The sequence below is a fragment of the Salvia hispanica genome, chromosome 3 (assembly GCF_023119035.1).
Source record: "Salvia hispanica cultivar TCC Black 2014 chromosome 3, UniMelb_Shisp_WGS_1.0, whole genome shotgun sequence".
Classification (NCBI taxonomy): domain Eukaryota; kingdom Viridiplantae; phylum Streptophyta; class Magnoliopsida; order Lamiales; family Lamiaceae; genus Salvia; species Salvia hispanica.
The window spans coordinates 49,750,921-49,777,477 of record NC_062967.1 but is presented as its reverse complement, the minus strand read 5'-3'; the positions used below and the strand labels follow the sequence as shown (position 1 = coordinate 49,777,477).

General features: G+C 34.4%; 2 protein-coding genes and 1 long non-coding RNA gene across 3 annotated transcripts; 2 read left to right on the top strand and 1 right to left on the bottom strand.

Annotated features, from left to right (window-relative positions):
• Positions 1 to 1,203: 1,203 nt before the first annotated feature.
• On the top strand, positions 1,204 to 4,384 carry LOC125210406 (putative disease resistance protein RGA3). The gene is made up of 2 exons (XM_048109965.1): positions 1,204 to 3,993; positions 4,129 to 4,384. The coding sequence occupies exon 1, from the start codon at positions 1,204 to 1,206 to the stop codon at positions 3,961 to 3,963; it is 2,760 nt and encodes a 919-aa protein (XP_047965922.1). The 3' UTR covers positions 3,964 to 3,993; positions 4,129 to 4,384.
• A 7,003-nt stretch (positions 4,385 to 11,387) lies between these two features.
• Positions 11,388 to 15,319, bottom strand: LOC125210405 (putative disease resistance RPP13-like protein 2). Its single transcript, XM_048109963.1, has 3 exons — positions 15,049 to 15,319; positions 11,959 to 13,121; positions 11,388 to 11,450 (listed from the first exon to the last, which is right to left on the bottom strand). Exons 1-3 carry the CDS (start codon positions 15,317 to 15,319, stop codon positions 11,388 to 11,390), a joined length of 1,497 nt encoding a protein of 498 aa, XP_047965920.1.
• A 416-nt stretch (positions 15,320 to 15,735) lies between these two features.
• LOC125216062 lies at positions 15,736 to 16,735 on the top strand. The gene is made up of 2 exons (XR_007175344.1): positions 15,736 to 16,422; positions 16,532 to 16,735. It is a non-coding gene; the product is annotated as an uncharacterized LOC125216062 (long non-coding RNA).
• The last annotated feature ends 9,822 nt before the right edge of the window (positions 16,736 to 26,557 follow it).

Here is a 26,557-nt window from a genome sequence, read left to right as displayed (position 1 = left end):
TCAGGTATCCGGTATTGGATTTCGGGTATTGGATTTTGGGAATTTCGGGATCGGGTATTGGATTTTGGGAATTTCGGGATCGGGTACCCGAAAATTTCGGATCGGGTATCCGCGGGTACCCAATTTGACAGGCCTAATTTCAACCGTTACTTTTTTTTTTTTTTATGATACTTTCTCCATCTCAGTGAGACGTATTGCTTTTTGAATATACCGGCATAAGTGAGACATTTTTTCTATTTTAACAATAATTAACTCTAGCTATTTCATATTCTTATTTATCTTATTTACTTTTTCTCTCTTACTTTGTTCTACTTTATTTTCCCTTTCTGTTTTCTACTTTATATTTTCTCCAGCTATAATATTACTACAATTTAATTCACTAAATAGCACTACCTAAATTCTTGTGTCGTATACAAATGTCTCATTTAACGAGACAGAGGGAATAATAATTTAATCAGATGAACAAATTGACTGTAAGCATCGTGTAGGCCGAAGGGAGTATAAAGTTTTAATTAGCATGGAAATATACCAACACTTGCAGAGATAATAACTTAATGGATTAAATTTCATTTCACAAAAATGTTTACACTTAGATGATTGATAATAGATAGTGATTAGATAATTTTCTTATGTAATAGTAGGATTTATAGACAATGCTTTGTTTGTTTTCTTCTAATGATTCTACAGCAAGGGCTATGTTATAATATTTCCTCTGTTTTAAAAAAGTAGTCTAGTTTTATCATTCTGTGAACCTGTCTCTCAAAACTAGACTAAGACTATATTTAATTTCTCATTATTGCAACTTTTAAACATTAATTGATTACTATAAATTATTTCATTAAAATGAACAGTTTTAAACAAGAAGTAGTAAAATATATTTCCATGCAATGCACACAAGCTATAGTGTAATGATAGTTTATAACCTGTCAAACTGTATTGGATTGTAAGCACTAAATAAATACGCAAATTTTGGACTTACTACTCATTCTCTTCCATTGCTGAAAGCTGCCGGATTTGAACAATCAACGAACCAAATTACATGTTTGACGAATAAGATGGAAACCAACCTAACTATTTGTCCCAACGTAATTATCTCATCTGCACTTGAAATACCTCAACAAAAAAAGTTGCATACTAAATTCAGAATCTCCCTTAAAATAGCATAAATTCTTTTGCGTATTCACTCTTACACAAAATCTGGAAATGGCTGAGTCCTTTGTTTCGATTCTGATACACAATCTTAGGTATCTACTCGAAGAAGAGATCGGAGTGATCATGGGCGTAGACAAAGAGATGAAGAAGCTGCAAAGCACTCTCACCACAATCCAATCAGTCCTTGAAGACGCAGAAGCCAAACAGTTCCACAACAAATCCATCCACAACTGGCTCACCAAGCTCAATGCCGCGGCTTTCGACATTGAGGACATACTCGATGAATGCAGCACTGAGGCTTCCAAGCTGCCCACCAAATTCAACCTCAAGAAGATCCTATTTAGCCGCAAGATGGGGAGAAGAATCAAAGACATGACTCACAGACTCGATCATCTCGCTGCAGAGAGGAACAACTTCCATTTGTCTGAGATTGTCGTGCCTCAGGAGGTCGACTGCAGACGCGAGTCAGGATCGGTTTTGATTGAGGGTGATCATATTTATGGAAGAGATGAAGACAGAGAGAGCATTGTGGAGGTGTTGCTGAACCAAGAATCCAAGCTCTCTGTCTTGCCAATCGTTGGCATAGGAGGCCTTGGGAAGACAACGCTTGCTCAGTTAGTCTTCAACGACGAGAGAGTGACTTGTCATTTTGAAGATAAATTGTGGGTTTGTGTTTCTGGTAACTTCTGTATCAAGTTCTTGATTGAGGCCATGATACAGTCCACCACCGGAAGCGCTTCAAATCTGGTGAAGCTAGACGCGCTGCAGAGCCGCATCCGTGAGGTTTTGAATGGGAGGAGGTACCTATTGGTGTTGGATGATGTGTGGAGTGACAATCAAGAAGACTGGGCTAAGCTTAGAAGCATTCTGGACTGTGGTTCCAATGGTGCTTCGATTGTTGTCACCACACGTTTGAGGAAAGTGGCAGAAGCAATGGGAACGCTTCCGCCATTTTCCCTGAAAGGGTTGTCCGAGGAGGACCTCTGGTCGCTGTTTAAGTTAAGAGCGTTTGGGCAAGAGCAAGGGAGCGAGGCCTTTCCCGGATTGGAAACTATAGGGAGGCAAATAGTGAGAAAGTGTGGCGGAGTTCCTCTGGCGGCCAAGGCGCTAGGAGGCCTTCTCCGGTTTAAGAGGAGAGAAAAGGAATGGATTCATGTCAGGGAGAGTGAGATATGGGAAGAAGAAACCATGATCATGCCGGCTCTAAGGCTGAGCTACCATCACCTCCCTCTACAAATGAGGCAATGTTTCGCTTATTGTGCGGTCTTTCCTAAAGATTACGAGATTGAGAAACAAGATTTGATCTTCCATTGGATCTCTCTCGGATGCATCAAGCCAAACGGAGAAGAGGAGGTTGAAGACGTTGGTGAACGGATATGGAATGAATTGGCTTTGAGATCCTTCTTCCATCAAGTCACTTCACAAGGAACTACCAAGGAACTATTTACATCAACGACAACAACACTAGAAATATTAACAACGACAATTACAACAACAGCGAAGATGCACGATCTTGTTCATGATCTAGCTCAGTCGATATTGGAGAACAAAGTCCCTGGATCAAGCTCAAATGCATCAAATAACAAAGTGAGAAAGGTACATTTCACTAAACATTCCTGGGAAAATGGTTGTTCTAGTATTTCATTGAACGTGCCAACACTGTCCACAACTATGAGCTATCCTCGATTGAGAATTCTAAAGCTAAATTGGGCAAGAGTAGAAACCCTACCAAAGGCAATAGCCAAATTGAAACACTTGCGCTATCTTGATCTAACAAGCTCCCACATTCGCATTCTCCCTTCTACTTTCTGCAACCTTTGGAATCTGCAAATTCTCATCATAAATGATTGCATCCTTCTGGAAGCTTTGCCAAAGAACATCAAATACATGACGAATCTTCGTCATGTATTCCTAGATGGATGCCCCAAGCTGAGTGACATGCCTTGCGGAATCAAGGAATTGACTCATCTAAAGACGCTCACTCTGTTCATAGTCGGTAACAAAGCAGGAAATCAGCTCGATCAATTGCAGCTGTTGAAGATCGGAGGAAGGCTTGAAATCCGACATCTGGAGAGAGCAAAGAGCGAATTGACGAGAGCAAAGCTAGTTGAGAAGCCAAACCTAGCTCATCTAATCCTCAATTGGGAAGGCGAATCTGCGGAGGCAATGGATGAGAAGGTTCTGGAAGGCTTGGAACCTCACCCAAATCTCGAGTGTTTGCAAATAAGCGGCTTCAAAGGAAGGTACGCTCCAGTTTGGATGAAGAAGATGGAGAATTTGAGTCTAGTGAATATGAGATTTTGCAGAAATTTGTCGCGTCTGCCATTAATCGGTAATCTGCCTCGTCTAAAATCTCTGTATCTATGGGGCATTGATGCGTTGGAGTATATAGTGGATGAAAATGGAAGTCGGAATTCGAAATTTGCGTCGTTAGAGCGGCTGAGGATTGCGAATTTGCCGAATCTGAGGGGAGTGGTGGAGGGAGATGCGGCGGTGGAGGTGTTCCAGAATGTTCGAGAGCTGTACATAAAGGATTGCAATTTGCGTGATCTGGATCTGCATCTGCCGTCGCTGCGATCGCTCAGATTGTGGAACCTGTGTGAGCTGAGTGCGCTGCCGCGGGAGGTGGCGTCGCTGGCGGAGTTGGTGATTCGGCAGTGCCCGAAGCTGGAGGCGCTGCCGCCGTCGCGGATGCCGAAGCTGGCGTCGCTTGCGATATTCGACTGCCCGAAGCTGGCGGCGCGATGTGTGAAAGAGGAGGGTGAGGAGTGGGAGAAGATTGCCCACATTCCCCATCTCTTGATTAGGTGACGTTTCAACGCGGCAAATGAATCTTGAGAGGTGAAGTTAAACTCACTTATTCCTTCTTGTTTCTTCATTTTATTTGCAATTTGCATGCTACACGAATTCAATACCCAAAATGTTGAATGTATAATTTCTACTCCTTTGTCTCAATTACTATTTTGAAATATGCAGGAGGGAATGGAGATGGTGGAGATGGTTGTACGTACCGAATCCGTCTTTGGTGGATTCCGATTTATCTGCTCAATCGGATTTGCAGATTAAGGCTGAAAATCTCCAATGGATGGTGGGATTTAAACTGTGAACTCAAGATCACTACAGCTCCGCGTTATCAACTGCTAAGTGACCCGTTGGTCCATTCATTTAATTATATTGATAATTTTTGTTACTCCATATAGAGTAGTATGTTATATACTGTGGTGTTCTAAAATAGATGTCAAGATGCAACGTTTTTTTTAAAAAATAATTACATTTAATCATACTTTTTATCTGTTTTTTTTTACTCCTCCATTATATTTTCTTTCTCCGTTAATACATTCAAATATATATTTTTTTTTTAACTCATTAAATAGTATTGTCAACTCAGTATCGAGAGTAGAAAAGATATATTCCTACATAATAAATAAATAAAAAACATCATGTATGTATATTAGATTAAAAGCATCCACAATAACGCTTCTAAAAAATAAGTCGCTTTTCTCAAAAGAGGTCCGTATCATGAAAGCATGTAGCCGACCACCATTGGACAACGTTTGTACGATCTCTACACCTGTGCCTTTTCTGTTAAACCCAAAAATCCCAATTCTATCCGCAATGCTTCTAAATCTATATGTAACTCAACACATTCTTCATCTTTACCGTCAAAACATCATAGGTTGCTGAAATTTGATAGGAGGTAAAGGTTGTCGACAATAATGAGCACAAGTCGTACTCGATAAGAGGGATATTATAGAATCTGGAATAATAATTGACGGTTTTAATAATTGAACTAGAAGAGACATGAACTGAAAAACAAAGAGAATGATTGATAAAAGAAAGAAAACACTCCTCTCGCGAGGCCACGGATTTCTCTGCCTACGGATTAACTCCGTCCAAAATTTATCTCTCCAAAAGATAATAGCTACTCCTACTGACCCACCTTAAGGCAATTATAACATAAGTATTGGTAAATTTATAGTATCTATTTCATCAAAACTATCAATTAGTATATCTGTTAAAATTATAGTATCTATTAAAATGTTGGAGGTTTAAGCAAGTTAGCCACACATAAATGTATTATTGTTTTATATGAAAATTATTTAAATAATTATGAGAAACGTTGGAGGTTTAAGCAAGTTAGCCACACATAAATGTTTTCACTTGATGGCGGATCACCCATTTGCCCTTTACAGTGTTGCTTGAATTTCACGTAATATTCAAGTTTTAGCCCACTGCCCATATATACTGCAGTTAGTTCATTTAAATTTTCCATAGTTAATAACTCGCTCTGATACTATTGGGTTCGATTCTAAAATACTTTAGTGATTTGAAGATTAGCATAGTACGACTTATATAGTGGGTTCAATATCTCTTTACACATATTGTTATACTTATTTTTGTATTATTTGCAACATATGGTAGCCTATCAAGAAGTGGAGCTTTAGTCCAAAACCTTTCTTCTACGTTACATAAGCTCTATCTTAAGAAGAAAAAACCGTATGAAAAAGTTAAGGTCTAAGTGTTCTGTGTTAGTTTGCTTAGTTTTTTACTGCTATTATTTCTGACTGTTATTCTTTTGGAATTTGGAGCAATTGTGATTGCTGCATTTATGCATGTAGCTGATTGGTGGTCCTCTCCACATTTTCCAGGAATACATTTCAATGAATAAGATGGTCCTTTGAATATAATTAATATTGAAATTAAACTGGATATCACTCATAATCCATTGATAAAAAGATGATTATTGTCGTGATTTTCCTAATAACTCTTCCCAATAAATGGTGCCAAACATTTTGTTGAAATTTCAAAAGAAATTTTGTACGAGAGGAGTGATCAATTGCTAATTCAACTTTTAATTGCTAACTATAATTAATTTAGAATCATAAGATTTGTAGAGATCTAGTAGTCTATAAATCGCCATGTGTAATTTCGTTTTATTATTATTTAAATTAAAAAAGATAAGAAAACAATCAAAATTAGGGTTGGGAACAAAATATCAATATAGTGCATTAAACATATCAATACGATTCATTGAATATGTCAACACAATTTAGCTTTGACATTGTATATGTATTATATTGATATATTATGATAGCAACATTGACATTAAGCTGCTTTTGAAAAATACGAAAATTAAAGAATTTGTTTTCGAATTTTGACATCGTAACATATGCAAGTGAAATCTCATTAGAATCCTTATAAAATTATCTTTAATTTGATATAAGTTGTGCATAAAAATAATTTAAATTGAGATAGTTATAATCAATTAAAGTTTTTGCATATTTTTTGAAAGTTAGTTATAACTAACTTTTAGTCAATTGACATTAATACTTTTGATTGACATTTTATGTGGATTGTATTGATACTAAGAATGGATGATCTTGTGCCTTGATTTTATAATCCAATGTCTACTATCTAATACTCCCTCCGTCCCATTGTAGGAGTCCCGGTTTATTATTTTTGGGTGTCCCACTTTAGGAGATCCGGTTGGAATATTCCATAATTGGTAATAGGCTCCATATTCCACTCACATTTTTCACTCACATTTTATTATAAAACTAATATATAAAAGTAGGACCCACATTCCACTATCTTTTTTCACCAACTTTCCTTTTTATTTCTTAAAACTCGTGCCGAACTCAATCGGGACTCCTAAAATGGGACGGAGAGAGTAATAATTAGCAATTTAGGAGTGAGTTAGCAATATAACACACCCTTGTACGATATGTTTATTATAATTTTTAGTTCCAATGTTTTATGAATTATGAATGCGATTGTGATGCTATCGGTACGACATTAGTTTTTTCTCTAACAAAAATCTAGATCCAATATTATTGACAACATCATAGTCAAGCTTCCCATACCACATAGTTTAAATCTAATCCCAATCTCCCTACCAAAATTGAATTTACTCCCCCCAAATTGGTGTCTCAATTATTAGAGCCAGTTCTCACATTTTTTAGAAACCCAAATAATATTCCACTATGAATTTAGTCATCAAGAACACTGACACGTGGTGCATCAAGTAAATTACAATTGCACATAATATAAAAGGGGTTGGATCCCCTGCTGTGGTTGGAACCACAGCGGGGTGCTGTGCAAGACTCATACCCATTATTCTAATATAAAAAAAAAATTATTTTTTATTATTAAAAAATTTGATTGTGTCTATCACAGCACCCTGCTGTGGTTCCAACCAGAGATCCAACCCCAATATAAAAATAGGAGAGAGAATATTTCTTCAATTGGACACACTGTGTGATAATATGGACTATTAATTTTTTACTCACTTGAGGGAGCATCGTTATCCAACTAATTTTTGCTGCAATACTCCTATATTCTATTCCATCCGTCCCTAAAAAGTACAAATATTTTGTTTAACACAAGTTTTAATATACATAATTAATAAAGTAAGAGATAGATATAAATGATAGTATAAATAATGTTAGTGGATAGCAGACTCTATATTGTTAGTAGTGTAGTGAAATGGTATAAGTTGTAAATAAAATAATGTGTAATTGTAATGTGTTTCTCCCTCCGTCCCATTCAAGATGTCCATATTCTTAAGTAACACGAGATTTTAAGGAAGTTGTTAGGTGGAGTAAGTAGAAAAGGTAGTTGAACATTTTAATAAGGAGAAACGAGAGAGAGAGATTTATTTCCAAATATAGAAAGTAGACATCTTGAGTGAGATAAACTAAAAGGGAAAGATGCACGTCTTAAATGGGACGAAGGTAATATTTAACTATCCCAAAATTACAAAAATTCATACTATTTAGAAACGAATTAATAAGAAAATACGGAATAGTTCCTATTTTTCAGAGGGTGGGAGTATTATTTTTTTAGTTGTTGCTAGGGGTAGCCAGGTAGGAATGTACAGATCATATCAAAAGTTTAATATCGTATACCGTTGCAAAAATAACAGAATTAGTATATAATATCCCATTATCTTACTGATTTTTTTGGTGAACTAGATTTTGGTAATGAGTATATTCATTACGGGTGTTAAAATGCACGTAACTTCCCATGCACAACTAAGACCAATTTTACATTATTAATTTTAAAATTGTATATATGAGATTAAAGTTTATGAATTTCATAAATAGTAGATAAAATATCAACAAAAGAGTAAAATAGTCAATCTGTTATAACATTCTCCCTCCGTCCCACTTTAAGAGACCTAGTCACTTTTCTACACTCATTTTATAAAAATGATAATAAATAGTTAAAGTGAAGAAATTGTAAAATAAGAGAGAGAATAATGTTTGAGAAGTCTTCTATCAATGAAATATTGTCCACATTTGACGTGCGGCGGGTTTATAAAAAATGTAAAGAAAAGTGAGTGGAATGCAGGTTCCACACTTATAAATTTCACATTTCACTTTTACTATATTTAGTAAGTGGACCCTACATTCCACTAACTCATTCCACTCACATTTTATTATAAAATCAATATATAAAAGTATATCCCACATTCCACTAATATTTCTACCCACTTTACTATATAAGGTCAAACAATTTCTTAAAACTCGTGTCGGTCAAATATGAGAATATGAGTAGTCAAATACGGGCGGAGGGAGTAGATTTATAATAGAATATGAGTATACTGAGTTAGTGAAAAGTGGACTCTATTTATCAAAAGTGGAAAAAAAAAAAAAGTGGTCAACATTTCATTCACGGACTGAAATGATAAAAGTGGATAATATTTCACGGACGAAACGAGTATTTCACTGTTTGGGAAACAATAGAAAACTCATAAATGAGCTTATACTATTGCTTGACACGTTTACATAATTATCCATTCGGTTATATTGTTATGTTTAATTTTGTTTTATTTGCCAATAAATAAATAAAAAAAAGTTTGGCCGGGACGGTGTAATATCACGTTAGAAATCCACTTGACATGTGGGCCTGGATTGGACCGGGTTTAGCAAAATTAATATAAGGCCTGGCCCGACCCGGCTCAGACATAGGCATGAGCCGAACTGTGCCAAAATATAGGCGGTGGACCTCTTAAGGCCGGGCCAGCTCACTTGAAAAATCTAGATGTGAGCCATATGTCCATAATTCCATATGTCCATTTTGCTTGTTTACTTCTAGATATGAGTTGCGACGATGTGATATTGCAGGAGTATTAATTATGACCTAGTATTTAATGTGTATATTTTCATATCTTGTTTTAAAATGAAAATTTAGATTATAGTATCTTATGCTTAAAATTATGTATTATGCATATGTATATAGGGGATATACTATAAATAGAAAGACAATTTTTTGTTGTATTAATTTATTTATCACTTTTCTAGTTGTTTGTTAAAATAAATAAATATATAAGGAATTAGAATTTCGGCAGTCCCTTGCTCATAAGCATGATTCGTTACATATAGGTAGGGTGAGCAAAATATCATCATTAGGACTTTTTGTTCAATTTCTTTATTATCTGCAATTAACTTAATAAATAAATAAATAATACTCTCTATATTCTTCAAAGATAGAAATTATTTTCATTTTTGTTTGATCCATTCTCCACTAGTAATTTTTCAATCATTTTTAGTCTATGTCTCTTACTCTACTAATTATGAATTAAACTCGTGCCATTTCAAAAGTTTCTATTTTACAAAGTCGGACTCGGAGGAAGTAACAAAAGGAAAACCATAAAAAATAAATAATTTCATCTTATAAATTGGAGAAATAAGGAATTTATAATACGACTATAAGCATAAGCATGGTTTTCTTTTACGCATCCTTGCAATTACTCTATGCTATCAATGAAAGCACCAACACTACAAAGACCAAACACGAGAATTAAAACCAAAACTAGCGTATCATGAAAGCTCATTTGGTTTATAAACCCCATATCTATTGCCTAATACAATCGATGCGGGACAAGTTTTCTTGCATCAAAGACTGTAACATATACTTTCATTTTTACCTTAAAAACGATAAATGAATATAGGATTAAGGGTTCATAATATTCAAACAAGTGCAACTATCACATATAATCATATGACTTAGATCTTTGGCCCTGTGTTCGATTCCAAGTCATAGAAACCCTCAACAAAACCTGCAAAACCATTTTAGATGTCAAATTCTGATTAATAGACTAACTACTAAGCAAAAGAGTAGTCAGACACATAAAAACACACAATAAGACCAAAGATATTCTCCAAAGTATAAAGAAACACCTAAAGTTTAATTCATAATCACACTCATTTTACTTAAGAAAGAAATTGAATTGAGATGGTTTGTACAAATTGGAAGAAGTAGGAAGACTAACCTGTTCACCAATTGAGAGTACAACTAGAATTTCTCATTTCAAAAAGAAGAGTAGCAACGAATTACAAAGAGAGATTCTGGTCTTAATTGCCTGGCAGAAGCAACAGCTAGCGGATTGCACTCAACTAATTCAATTGTACGCAACGTGACCATTGCAGGCGACCAATTGAGCTCTTTTAATTTGTAGCAATGCCGTAGACTTAGAAGGCCAAGGCTTGGGAGAGTTCCAAGTTGAGATCTCCATCGCACCAAATCAGTATCTTCAATTACAAGTGTTTCAAGATTTAAAAAATAACCCAATTCTATATCCCACTCTGGGCCTCGAAAGGCATAATGTTCTAACCTGAGATCCTTAAGATTTGGTAGCAGCGAACCAATGTGATTCATAACCCTCCATGGAAATCCTAAACCTTTCAACTCCAACCTTGTCAAACTTGATGGGAACATTGAAAGAGGAACCACAACCTCATACTTTATGTTAGGGTTCAATATATAATAAGATAGTATGTGCAAATTGTGGAGTTCCTCTGATATATAATCAAAGCCAATCAATGAATTGTTATCATCATCATCATCTTCATAAGGCTTCAACTCTATTAGAATTCCTAATTCTTTTAAATTAGGAATTCTTTTAAGAATTTCTCTAGTGCAACTCTTTGCACTCACACCAATAAGACTGGAGACATTGCCCAAAGTAGCATCATAATTAGGGGTTGGTAGGTCCGTTCCCAAGACCTCAATATGTTGCAATTCTTGCATATCCCAAATTTGCACCGGCATATATGATAGAAATCCACGCTTTATAATGTGCATATGTTGATGGATAATTAAGAATTGAAGGTGAAAAAGGTTGGATATGAAAATAGGGAGCTCTTTGTTGCAAGTTAGGGCAAGGTATTTTAGACTAATTAGTGTCAGAAATTCAAGTGGGACATTGTAAAATCGAACCTTAAGAGAATCTAGTACCCTGAGCAACTTGAAATCCATGTCATGTATTGGCACTGGATATTGGTGATAAGGACCTAAACAAAGTAGAGAACGAACAATGGACGCACAATCACTTTTTATTGAATCACACACTTCTTTGAAGGCAAATAAAGTGTTTGAATGAGCACATAACCGACGCTGATCTCTCAAAACATCATCACAACTTTCTAAAACATGCAAAAACTTTATCTCACTAGCTTGTTTCTTACACAAGTGTTGCCAACAAGAATGGACGCGAAACTCTTTCTTTGAAAACCAAGATTCTGGATTTGATTCGAGTAAAACAAGATGATACCAATATGAAAGCTTTGCCGAGCATTGGGCCATAAAATCTTCCAAAGTTTGTTCTCCATCCATAAAATCTCCCAAACCATCCATAAAGTCTTTTGAAGTTTGTATTTCAATTGGTTCAAGAAACCCTTCAGCACACAACCGGTGAAAGAGGCTGTGTATTTCAATATCACTATATGGAGGGAATGCTCCCAAATAGAGAAAAACCATTTTTAAATATTGAGGTAAGTAGTCATAACTTGGAAAAAGTACCTCAGATATTTGATTATATGCATCCACGAACACTGAACTATGTTGTATGTCAGCTACCTCAGTCCAGTATTCCGGGGTCTTGTCTTCTTCGGATAGGAGCTCTGCAACTGTGACTATCATTAGTGGAAGACCTTCACATTTTTTGGCAATCTTCTCTCCCAATTTCTCAAGGCTAAGAGGAAAACCCTCTTCACCGAACACCTTCTCACCAAGTAATTTTTTACTCTCTTCTTCATTCAACAAGCGTACTACTTGAATTGGATATACTTTAATTCTTAGTCTGCTTGTAACCAAGATTTGGATATTCTCTTCTGGCAAGTTATCCATTACTCGTCTATCCCATTCCCATACATCATCTAACACAATTAGGCATTTCTTATCCTTCAATCTATCTTCCAAGTGTCCAACTAATTTATCGTCATCATCACCATTGTCTTCTTCGGTGATCATTTGGTGGTAAGTGTTGGGATCCACTTGAGCTAGTATGCCTCTTAATATTTCATTGTATTCACACTTTCTGCCCACTTTGACCCATGCTCGATACTCGAAATGTTTCTGAACAGATGGATCGTCAAATACTTTCTTTGCAAGAGTTGTTTTACCAACCCCAGCCATCCCAACAACTGATAACCAAGTTCCTTCATCTTCTACAAGATAATCCCGGACTTGTTCAAATTGGTCAGATAATCCAACCATCTTTGAGTTGATTCCTCCGAAATCAATTCTTGAGGAAATAGGTTCATCTTCTTCTTCTGGCATATTTTCCAGTTCAATATCATACTCCTCCTCCATCCCGGTCATCTTCTTGAGCAAGTTATCAACGCAATGTTGCAAACTCTCCAGATCAACATGAAAAGACAAGTTATCTCCCTGATCAACTCTTGGCAAGATTTCAAGTTGTGGAAGAACTTGATCAACGAATTCGGATTCTAGTAAATCTTCGAATTCCCATGCAGCCTCTTTGATTCGTTCATCCAAAGCATTCACCTCCGTCCTGATCTTGCTACAGCTGGTGTCGTCCAATTTTAGAAGAACTTCCTGCAAACGAGACATGGCCTCGTAGGCCGGCTGTAGGATTTCAGAAGAAAGGGGAGCCAGCGAAATACGAGACGATTGTAGAATATGTTGAATTGTATTCTTAAGAGAAGATGCCGCAGCATAAGCTGCCATGATTCAATATGAAATATCAAGAGATCACGGGAAGTGGTGGCGGAGGTGGCGGTGAAGCGGCGGTGTTGGCCACGCCGGTGGTGTGCAAATCAAGTGTTTAAAATTTTTGGATTGCAACTGTTAAAATGAAAATGGTTGTTTTGTGCCTAATCTCTACAAAGTCAGCTCTATATCATCATGCATGCCATATAAATATTATTTTGAAATTATATTCATAATCACATGTATTTGATACCAAATCAGTCAATTGACTAATTTTAAGATGGAGACTTGTACCAACAATAATTTGATGACGAATTTGGTTAATATAATTCAAAGTTGACTATTGATAATTTAATTGCATTCATATTTATTTTTAATGATTGATTATATTAAAAAATAAAGTATTTATGAACAAGAGGACGATATAAGATACAACCTTAAACATAAAAAATTCCATGTAAATCACCTGCTTGGATTTGAACTTGACTTGGGCAACAATTCATTAATATACGATGATCAAATTTATATTATGATTATTTTGCTTACGATATTTGTCACGACCACATCTCCCTAGTACTAGTGAGCGTAGCTATTTCGTGACTAAAATAATCTCATCAATCATGAAATAAACATAAGAGCAATAATTCAACTCGAGGTGATAGTTTCAAAGGCGAATGGGTACATAGTCAAAAGAGAATCAGAGTATCAAGACTAAAAGCATAAGTTTATTGAACATAGTTCTACTGCAGCGGAAGAGACCAAGACAAGGTAGTATGTATGGAGACACACTACCCTGGGCTACCTATCTACTTATTTAGGGATCGTTCCCAACACCTTCGCCTTCTCATCCACGTTCAACCTGCACATTTGAAAATAACATGCAGGGCTGAGTATTTGATATACTCAGTGGGCATATTGCCAAAAACAGTTCTATTTTATTTGTCAAGCCACAGTTGAGTGATCACGGGGTTTTATTTAAAAGACCCGAGTCACTAAATACTTTTCCTTTAGTAAAGATTTTGATTGCGCAATCACATAACATGGGTATACCATATCTGAACTTTGTGTGAACCGGGAATGTGGCCACATTCCACGACGGTCACTGGACCGGCCAACTCCTTTGTTAGCTCACGATCCCCTTATGTGTACACTAGTTCGAGTAGGGTTTGCGGCCCTACTGGGACCCGAATTCGATTTAACTTAAATTGGCATAGCCAAGCAGATAGGTAATCATAAAACAAAACATGGCATGACAACATACTTGAGCAAAGATTCACATTTTCATACTGAAATCACGTTTTGAAAGAATGCCCACCTCAAAGCAAAATCTCTATCCGTAAGTTCTTTAACTTGGCCTTAGACGACACGTGACGACGTCCCTTTAGGAAATAAAATGATACTTAATTAGATTTTGAGATATCCATTAAGCTTAAACATGAATGCATCCTAAGTGCGTGATCATTTTATTCCTTTTTCTTAATTCATAAGAAGTCCTTGAGCACTAAATAAATCTTGCGATTTAGTTTGGTGTGGAGGTCTATCAATTATTCGTTTAACGAAAGAGCGTTACCTCCTATATATTTTATTCAAGCACTAAAATAGACTCGAGGTCTATTCATCATTTCGTACCATAAATTATTCGAGCGCTAATACTAAAGTCCGGGAATTAAATTTATCATCGTAGAATTAATTGGCGGACCATTACTTAACCTCAATTATTTGATTGAGCAACATAGGTGGGCTCATGATTTAATTAAATTCCTAGTCCATACTTTAATTTGAGTTGGTAGCCCAAACTCTATAATTAAATTCTATAACAAGGCAACCCATTTCTAAAATATTTCCTTAGTCCATATTTCTTTAATTAGAGAGGCCCAACAAAGTAAATAAGAAGAGGCCCTAAACAATAAAACAAAAGAGGCCCAAACTTCTTCTCACTTCCATCGGCTCTCACAGAAATGGATTTGGGGGAAAAATCCCTAGACTCATCCCCCTCCTTCCTCTCGGTGAAGGCGCCGCTCCACCCGGGTTGCCGGAGCGCCGCCGGCGTTTCCCCTCGGCATCCCGCGTCGCTGCCCTGCTGATGTTGCACCGTCGGAGAAGGAGAGGAGGCATCGCCTCTCTCTCTCTCTCTGCGCAAATGGCTCCTCTCTCTTTTCCCCGGCGAATTCAGCGTCGCCTCCTTCAATCGCCGGTGCTCCGTCGCCATTCGTCACTCTCATCCTCGGCGAAAATTTGGAGCTCCGTCGGTGGGAACTCCCGTCTCTCTCTCTCTCCGTCGAGTTCGGAAAAGTCCTCGGCTGCCCGACGAGCAGGGCTACCGCCTGCTGCGCCGCTCCAGCCATCTCCGCCTTTCCCCCTCTTCTCCGGCGTTTCGCCGCTGCCGTCTTCACCTCAGGAGCTTAGGCTCGCCGTGGAGTTCCAACCACGGTTGCTGCCTTCGTCACGTGGTCAGCCCCTGCTGCCCATACGAAACCGGCAGCCACCGTCCTTCGCCGAGTCTCTCTCGAACCGCCACGGTAGTCCCCGAAACAACTCCGAACAGCCCCGACTCACCCCGAAGATAAGTTCTCTACTCCAAGTTATGTTCTTCTCTGTATTTTTTTTCAATTAACAGCCGGGGGGGGTGTTCGATTTGATTGTGCTTAAATGAGTTGATTTTGGAGGGACATTAGCTCCCTGAAACGAAATTCTACATATGCGTGCTACTGATTTCGAGCATAAAGGCAGCCTATTGTACTCTTGTTCCATTTATGTGTTAAAGCTCTAACAATGCTACTACTGTTATGAGATTTCTATAGCTATGATTCTGTGTTCTTGAGCTAGCATGATGTTCTAAACAAGGGCAGAGGGTGTGCTTGTGTTATATTGATTGTGATTCTTAAGTTGTGGTGCCTCTATATGATGACATGAAAATTGATTGGGAGAAAAAAAAAATGGAGGTGTATTACCTCTGGAAAACGAAGGAGTGGCTGACTTTGCGGTTGTTCACTACTTGCTCCACCCTCTAACTCTCTGTTTTTGCTGAAATTTTGATGTGTGTGTGAAAGGAGTTGGTATGTGGTGTGGAGAGGTCTTTATAGGCTGAGCTTTGGTGTACTATGGGGAATTAATTTGGCTGTTATACTACCTTGTTCCCTTCTTGCAGAGATCCCCCTTTTGACTATGTTTCTGCAGCAAGATATACTTGAGAATTGGCTCTATTTGAGTACTTAGTACTTGGCTATTAACTCCCATTGTTTGCTTGTGGCTGGTGAGAAACAAGTGCTGCATTAGGGTGAGGATTTGGAGGCTGGACTTGCCCCCTTTTGGGTAAGTCTTTGGTCTCTCCACTAAAGAGATGTTGTCCATTTTCTTCAATTAGTAGCCCCCCTTATTTCCTTTTGTTTCTTAGCAATTTAAGCTGGTCCCTACATTGCAGGTTGGGAGGGGACTTGGGCTGCCAAGCTGCTGTCCGAGACGGCTTGATGCCTCGGCCCAACGGGCTGATCGGAGAGGGCTGCGACTTCCGGCCCGGAAGAAGAGACCCGATGCCATTTGTTCCATGCATATTTCATCTTTTTTTTTTGTTTCTTAGTTGTCATTAATTAAGCCTTGTTCTAAGTATTGTAGTATTTGAACATTAGTTGCTCGTTAATTGCATAAGAAATTTCTATTCGAAAATTCGTGATATTTTACAATGTAAATTCCAATTGTTTAGTTCATTTGATTACTTTAGCTTTTACTTGCAACTAAAAAGAATTAAATCTCATAACAAGGGCTCGAGTTCCAATAACTCTTCGTGAAAAGAGAACTTACATCTTTAGTTCGACAATAACAAAACGAAAGAAAAGAAATAAGGGTGCGGGTATTACAATATTGGAAATGGCCACATAATATATTTGGGTCAATCATGTCCATTTCCATCTTGTTTGATGATCGAACCCTCGACTTAATGAATAAGTCTTATCAATTGAATTGCGATTCATAATAACTTAGATCTATCGTGGCTGGACCCATAAATAAACAATTAATTAGAACAAGCGAATAAAATGTCTATCCTAGCAATCTTGTTAAGGTAGAACAAATATATATATCGAACCATTCTTGGCTCAAGAAATTCAACAATCCATGTTGATGAACTTCCACTAAGGGATCTCATTCATATAGCAAAAGTAACAATTAATTAGGATTGGAAATGCGAGAGTTGTAAAACTAAGCTGAGGAGTTCTAAGTGGAAATAAAACTAAAAATTCATACTCTTTTGTGATATATTTTCTTCTTAAATACTTCCTCAGAATACCAACCGGAAATCCCTTCATTGTTTAGCTTAGGCCCACAGATTGGCCAATCTTCACTACTCCATGCACTCCCACTTGTGCCTATCCAAAATCACCAAATATCCCTGCCACAAAAGCATCTTTTCATGCAGATAACTTCCATTTTATCCATAGAACTCGATCGTAAACGCGTGACACAAATCAACCTATCACTCTTTGTCTAATACGTTGACCAGTTTTTGAATTAGAAGTGAATAAACTCCTACGTATAACTAATATTCTCTCCGTCCCATTAATTGTCCACTTTTGCCATTTTCATATGTCCCCCAATTAATTGTCCACATTCACTTTTTTACCATAAATGATAAGTAGGTCACACATTCTATTAACTCATTTCACTCACATTTTATTATTAAACTAATTTATACAAATGAGACTCATATCCCACTAACTTTTTCAACCCACTTTCCTTTGCATTTTTTAAAACTCGTGCCGAAGTCAAAGTGGACAATTAATAGGGGATGGAGGGAGTACAAACACAAAAACAAATTTCATCAAGTTAGAGCAATTTTAAGACCTTCACACATATTCATGCTCCGTCTGTCCACAATTTAGTGATAAGTTGACTTGATTCGGGTTTTAAGAAACGTAATAAAGTAGGTAGAAAAGTTAGTGCAATATAAGACCTAGTTTTATAGTAAAATGTGAGTGAAATGAGTTAATGGAATATGAAATCCATTACCAAAAGTAGTAAAAAGTAAATGACACATTTAATTAGGGATAGACGAAAAAGGAAATGTGAGACTATTAATTATGGACTTAGGGAGTACATTGCTCTTGTAGTGAGCTTTCTACAACATGCAAACCAACATATTAAAACATAATCAAATATATTTTCCTACTCATTTAATAAATTGTTTCCTAATTTCTATGAAGCTTTACAACGGTTGTCTTTAGTATTTTTCACACAAACTAACTCACAGCAATGTCGGTTACCGTAATTTTATTTGGGTTTTATAGACCTCAACAAAATCCAACAAATTAATATGCTTAAATTTAAGAAACAACATGCTAATACTAATACAATTGAAATAAGTCATACATTGCTATCTGACATCTTTTGCCCTCTCATTTCCTGAAAAGTGACTCTAGTAAATCTATATCTATATCTATATATATATATAAAAGGGGAGTTTTGAGGATATTTATGGAATTATCAAGGAGAGTTTTGGGGTATTTATGAAATTAAATTTTTTGAGGCTAGAATGATTAGAATAAATTTAATTTTGATAATTAATTTGTATATATCTCAACCGGCAGTTACTAGGATATTCAAGTTTGTGGATTATTATCACCAAACTAGTATATACTCCCGTGCGATGCACGGTTCAATTAATTTTACGAAAACTAATTTAATATATCACTTTATCATCACTCGAATTTGAAAACTAAAAAACTAAACTTGCGAAAAACTTAACATCTACAAAATATTTACAATAGGCATATATATAGACTGCATATGTATTTGTTCTAAAGTTTTCATCCTACTTTTTTTTTCTTCTAGAATTCTCTACTTTTTTCTTATATATTCTATTTATTCATAAATATTTCTATTATAAATTATCTTCAAATTTTAATTATAAAAATCAGGCTTATTATTTATTTGAACACATTCCGTACAATAAAAATACTAAAATAAGAAGACGATGAAACACTACTCAGTTGACAAAACATTTTTTCTCAATTCAATAGGTTAGGAATTCAGATCATCACGAGAATTAATAGGCAATCTTTATTGATCATTTTTTTCGGAAAATAAATAAAAGATGTGGTAAGTAGGCTTAAGATGGTTTTCTCAATTTCATATACAATTGTATTTCCACAAGTTACAATTTGTATATTTAATACTCCTATAAATTTTTTTTATAAATAGATGTATGGATATAGCAATAATTAAGTATAAAAATAAAAATATAATATAGTAAAATTAATCACAACTAATAACTATAATGTCAATCTAGAGTAATTTAAGTAAAATGTTAAAATCAATTATGCAATTAGTATAATATTTAAAATTATATTAAAACAACAAAAACACATATATTAATTAAAACATTTTTGGATATAAAAATAACAATTTTATTTAAACAATAAATAGTAAAATTTAATGTCTAACACCATAAATATGAAATTATTAATATACAATTTATAACGTTCAAAATATGGAAGCCATTGTCATAGAAAAAATATAATAAATATAATCTACCTTCATGTTTCGTCCGTCTGCCAATACATGTCTCATTTCTCTTTTACCATAATTGGTAGGTGTACCATACATTCCACTAACTCATTTCACTCACATTTTATTACAAAACTAATATATAAAAGTAAGTCTCACATTCCACCAACTTTTCTACCCACTTTACTTCATAAAGTCAAACAATTTCTTAAAACCCGTGTCGGTCAAATATGAGACATTTAATGGCGGACGAAGAGAGTAATTTATTAAATTAAATAATAAATTCATCACATTAATCCAAGTCATCACATAAATCCATAAGAATTTGTTATATCATATATGTCTCATAAAAAAATAATCATGTAAACCCTTCACCTATATAGTTGGGTCAACTAATTAAAAAATGTATTGTTAACAAACAATTTATTAGGAATAGTAACTTATTCATATTAAAACATTACCCTCCGACTTCTCTTTGTACTCCAATACATCTCTACCTTATTATTTTTCCCAACATCTTTTATCCGCCTCCATCTAGCTCGGGTGCCCTTCTTCATCACCAGTTATCATCTCCTGCACCTTTCTTGTCCTGCACCGGCGCAATCTATTCCATAAGCCAATTTTTCACCATCTACATGTAATAATTTCAAACAAAAATCAACTACATACCCTACATTACAACTTTTGCTATTTCGTTGACTTAGGTGCTCTTTTTGCATGAAATCTGTTGTCGTTTCTTTTATAAATTATGGCAAATGACATATTGTTACCCTTCATTACAACTTTTGCCATTTCGTTGACTTAGGTGCTCTTTTTGTATGAAATCTGTTGCCGTTTCTTTTATAAATTATGGCAAATGACATATTGTTCAAAAATATAGCTAAATGATTCAGATACTTTTAGTCGACATTAATTTATAATTTAGTGGATATTAATTTATAGTTATACCAAATTAATGGCATTAACATCCTCCATTTGACTACATAGTATATAAATCTGTTGCCGTAATTTATAGTTTAGTGGATATTAATTTATAGTTATACCAAATTAATGGCATTAACATCCTTCATTTGACTACATAGTATATAGTTATACATTTAATGGCATTAACATTTCACTTGGCTACATAAATTATAAACATAACTTATTAAGTAATATTTATAATTATTCCCAAAATTTATACATATTCAAATTGCCCAAAACTCGGCTTTTATATATGTATAGATAGGAGTAGATAAGGTGTACCATTTTGTTTCTCAATATATTTCATGCATGATTATATATTTATTATAAAAAAAAATAACTCCCATCATTATTGTGAGTGTTAAATTCACACATCTTATCTAAATAAAATTAGAAAAATGAAAATATTTTATTTATTTATGTGATAATTAGAGAAATGAAAAGATTTAATTTATAAAACTATTGCATATGACGTCTAATAGTATGCTAAGAAAAAATTGAATGGAATCTTATATTGGAGTAATGACATGTGTAGTGGAGAATTTGTAACCTCTTTTGTCATCACTTCATGATTTATGGTACCTTAATTTTAAGACCTTTTATGTTGTCTATTTTTCCTATAAATGGTCTAGAATTGTAGATGAATTATATATCAAAAGCATTTTTCATTCTATCTCAATCTCTCAACATTTTATTTTGCATTTCAGGAGCATTGTATTGCTAGATTCTCATAGCTCCATCAAGTACGTCAATGACTAGCTGGTTTAAGATGCTTCTACACGTTAGGAGAATGTCGTTTTATCTTTAGGGATAATATATCAATCTGAGAGCACTAGTTGTGCCGTAATTTGTCTTGCTTTAATAGGGATCTCCTCGACTTGGCTTATAATTCGATTTATATTATAATTTTCATCGTAATTTTCATTCCATTTATTATTATTCTTTTTCTTAAATTGTAAAGAGTTAAAAGTAAGGAAAAATTGTAACACTTTATTTTTCTCCATCTTTACACAAATTATTATTTGTGTATCTATACTATCACAGACATTATAATTATATTATGTGGTAAATGATGATCACTTGTGATGAATTAATACATTCAAGTATAGATAATATTTGTATGTATATATTTGCGTGTACTAATAATGTCAAATGTATGTCTTTGTGACAAAAGACTTATCCAAGTATAATGATAAAATGTATGGGAGTTTTAGGAATATTTACAAAACTGTCATTTAAATTTAAAAATTATAAACTATAATTAAAACTATTTTTTAATTACATTTGTCTTAACTACGGCAGTTTCAAATGTGAGGTTATGAATATTTATTTTCCTCTTTTATATCATTTGAATCTTTATTTCCCTCTTTTATATCATTAGAATAATAAAATAAAATAAACTATACAACAATAATAGAAAAAATATTATTTGATCGATCTACCGTCATTCTGCCGTTAATTTTTTCTTTATTCTACAATCAATACTCATAACATATAAATTAATATAGGAATAAGAAGGTGAAAGAGTCATTGAATCAAAAAGACTTTTGGTATAAAACAAAATGTTTATAAATACTCTTTTACGAGACAATTTTTTCAATCAAAATGCAAGCAGGATTTTTTTTATCATTCACATAGTCCTATTTTAAAGCATTTTCTTGATATGAGCATAGAAACAGATTTACAACCAAGATTCGGGTAAAAAAACATCTACTATCAGTAAGGATTATCAAGTAGGTCGACCCAGAGTAAGATATCAAATACAGATCTAAAACCCTCAAAATAGAATAAGTGATCAACAAAGTAAAACTGAATCGGGACGGAGGGAGAATTTTGTTGATATTTGGCTCATTTTGTTGGTCATGATGAGTATATTTTAAAGATAAGGGTTTAGGATTTAGGTTTCAAGGTTTGGGTTTTTAGTGTATAGAGTCACTATATTGTAATCAAATGGAGTTCGACTAGGAAGTGTATCACCAATGCAATCTTAAATTATAGCTTTTGATAAAAAATATCTAAAATCTCATTAGGAGAAGTGGTAATTATACATTCTTTAGGGTTTTTTTTTGTTTTGTATGATGTAAATTTGCTTTATTTTTTAGTCTCATGATATACAACATTTAATTTTTTATCATGAGTTTTTAGTTGTATTTTTTATTTATTGGTGATAGTGTTATATTATTGAATTATATATATATTTTTAATTATATGTTGTTGATGTGTGTTCGCAATTTTTATATTAGATATGTAAATATTTTCATTAATATTTATGGATTAATTATGATAAATTATTTTTCATTTAATATTCATGCTACATAATTATTTGGTATTATATAGATTCTGGAAGAAAATATAATGTGCCGTGCATAGCACGGGAGAGATACTAGTCTATACATATATAAAAGGCGAGTTTTGGCCTTACTTATAATATTTATAAGTTTTGGATTATTTTGTAAAATTAGATACTATTTTGATTGACCTATAAAACATTAATTCAATTATTTAATATGGCTGTTACAATTTTGTCACCAATTATTATTATCATTTGAATCAATTCATCTTAATCGTACACTAATTCTATTTCATCCATAGAGTAGGCGATTACACTAATTAGAGCGATAAATGTGGCATGAAAGTTTTCATTCATAAAGGTTTATAAAATATTAGCAGTTACAATTTTTTAATAATTGTGATTTAATCTCAATAATAAGCACTACATATCCATCAATTATGGAATTGGGACTACACCAATTAGAAATTTATAACTTTGTAACCGCCAAATTTATTACACATTATTAGTAATTGTATTAAGGAAAATTTAATGTAAATTTTAACGCACTATAATTTCTCTATATTTTTTTTGTCTATATATATGTAGATGTCATTCGCTGGCTTATTACTCACTTTCTCATTATCTTCACCTATAATCTATTGCATTACTCGATTTTCTGCAAAAAAGATTTATTTTCAGTATGGTTCTTGCTTTTTATCAATATTATCTTTTTATAATAACCACATTATGGATTCTTTTTGTATGATTATTATGTTACTAATATTTGTTGAAACCATAAAAATTGAATTAATCTTTCTTAGTGATCTACAAACTATCATAACTTTATCAATCAAATGTTGAAATTATGGAAGCATTCTCCTTGCCAAGTTTGGTTTTGAAATTGGTAAGTATTTTATGAAATTTTATAGAACACAAAGTTGTGTTCGCATTGTTCACGAATGAAAATAATTCTCGAAATTGCAATAAGGGTCTATAGTTGACTTTTGTTTGAAGTTCTTATCTACATATGAGAGCAAACTGGTTTGATGGAGAAAATGGTGTAGACGCAGGACGATGAAAGTGTTGGAGACGATGAGCGGAGAAGATGATGGTTGTTGGAGATAGATGGAGGCCGATGAGCGGCGGGCCAAAGCTGCATGAGCATAAATGATTCTGGATTCTACTATTTTTTTTATTGATTTCTTCAATTTCTTGGTTGCATTCTGATATTGTTTTTTATTAATGAAATTACTGAATGTTATATAATTAGTAATTAAATAGATTGATGAACAATATAATTAATTCAAACATAAGTATAAGATTAAAATTTCAACATTAGTAAAAATATCCATAAGACAATATGGAAAACTATTTTAATTTATCAACATTACCAAAAATTATTAGTAACATAATCAAGATTGCTTCGTAATTGATGTCATTGGTTTGTATTTAAAAACTACTCCGTATATAATTTTTACTTTTTCTCACAATTTATTTAATTTACATTTTCACTTTTGTATAAAAGAAAATTCAATAGGCCGTGCAACGCACGGGGTTGATACTAGTTAATATAACATGGGAGTGTTATAAATATTCAAAACATGTGTTACGTGATTTAAACCTCCCCCATTTTAGATATCAAACTTTCATTCAAAAAATAACTAGTAAGAAGAAAAAGCAGCCAACAGCCTAAAACACAAATCTGCAAAGCAATATAACCAAACCACTTACAAGCACAAGAATTTTAGTTAAGAAATAAGTGAATTAGGTGGTTTTGTGCAAATTAAAGGGAGTAGGAAGACTAACCCGTTAACCAAGTTGAGAGTCGATCGAGCTAGGAATTCAAAAAGAAGAGCACCAACGAATCATAAAGACAGATTCTGGTCTTAATTTCTTAGCAGAATCGACGTCTAGGGGATGGCACTCAACTAACTCAATTGTAGAGGTGACCATTGAGGGATCAAGCGTCCAATCGAATTGTTGTAATTTGTAGCAATGACGTGTGCTTAGGAGGTTGAGCCTTGGGAGACTTCTATGCTGAGCTATCAATCGCACCAAATCGGTGTCCTCAATTTTAACTGTCTCAAGTTTCAAAAAACTCCCTGCTTCTATATTCCACTCGGGGCTTCGTAAGGCATAGCCTTCTAAATTGAGATACATAAGATTTGGTAGCATCGAACCTATGACATTCATGTGCTCCCATGGACACCCTAAGCCACTCAAATATAACCCTGTCAAACTTGATGGGAACATTGATAGACGAACTATATACTTACGCTTAATATCAGGATACCTCACAGTATATATAAGAAATTTCAAATACTTGAGTTCCTCTGATATATAACCTAGGTTACTCAATGGGATTCTATCATAATCTTCATCATAAGGCTGCAATTCTACCACAATTCCTAATCCCTTTAAGTTCGGTATTCTCTTAAGAATTTCTCTTGTACAACTCTTTTCACTCACACCCTTAAGACTGTAAGTCTATCCAATGCAGCAGCAGAAGAATCAGGGGTCGGTAGGTCTTTTTCCCATACCTCATTATGAGGTAATTCCTGCATGTCCCATACTTCTACCGGCATACATGACAAAGCTCCACGTTTCTTAATGTTCATATGTTGATAGATAATCAAGATTTGAAGGTGAAAAAGGTTGGATATAGAAACTGGGATCTCAATATAATGCACACAATCGATTACTGGTTAATCAATAACCAGCCCTGTTGAACAGAAACCGATTAATTAAAGTTTAAGAGACAAATCCAATAATTTCAACTCTTCTTGATTGCCCGTCTTTAGCTGGGGCGCGGCCGCCCATCGGCGGCCGAGCCAAGCTGCGCCAAAAATTTGCGTATTTGCTTAGTGCTTACAATTCAATACAGTTTGACAGGTTATAAACTACACTTGTGCATTGCATGGAAATATATTTTACTTCATGTAAAAAATTGTTCATTTTAATGAAATAATTTATAGTAATCAATTAATGTTTAAAAGTTACAATAAGGAGGAATTAAATATAGACTTAGTCTAATTTTAAGGGACGGTTCACAAAATGGTAAAATTAGACTACTTTTTTTAGAATAGGAAGAGTATTATAACATAGCTCCGTAGAATCAATAGAAGAAAATAAATAAAGCATTGTTTGTCTGTGATCATTATTACTCCTATAAATCCTACTATTACATAAGAAAATTCTCAAATTACTATTATCAATCATCAAGTGAAAACATTTTTGAGAAATGCAATTTAATCCATAAGTTATTATCTATGCCGAGTGTTAGTATATTTTTAAGAAATTACTATTATCAATTTGTTCATGTTATTAAATTATTATTCCCTCTGTCCCATTAAATGAGGCGTTTGTATTTGGCACAAGAATTTGGGTTAGTGACTCATGCTATTTTAGCAATCAAAAGCGTCACCCACAAATGTACGGGATAAGTAGCACGTGGCAAGTTAAAATTATCGATCCACGAAGACTAAAAGTCGGTTTGAGTACTACGATGCAACTTTGAACACTATCTAGACTAATAAAAGGGGTTTTTAGTTTTCTTAAACTAAGAGCAAAGAGTAAACAATCAAGTAAAGACAATTAACTAAATAAAGCAAGTAAAAGATCGTTTTTCACACAAATTCGGAAAGGTAGAGATATGGTTCTGTTAGTATGGATCAGGGGTGTCTCCTATGGATCATGCTCATCTATTGGGCCTCA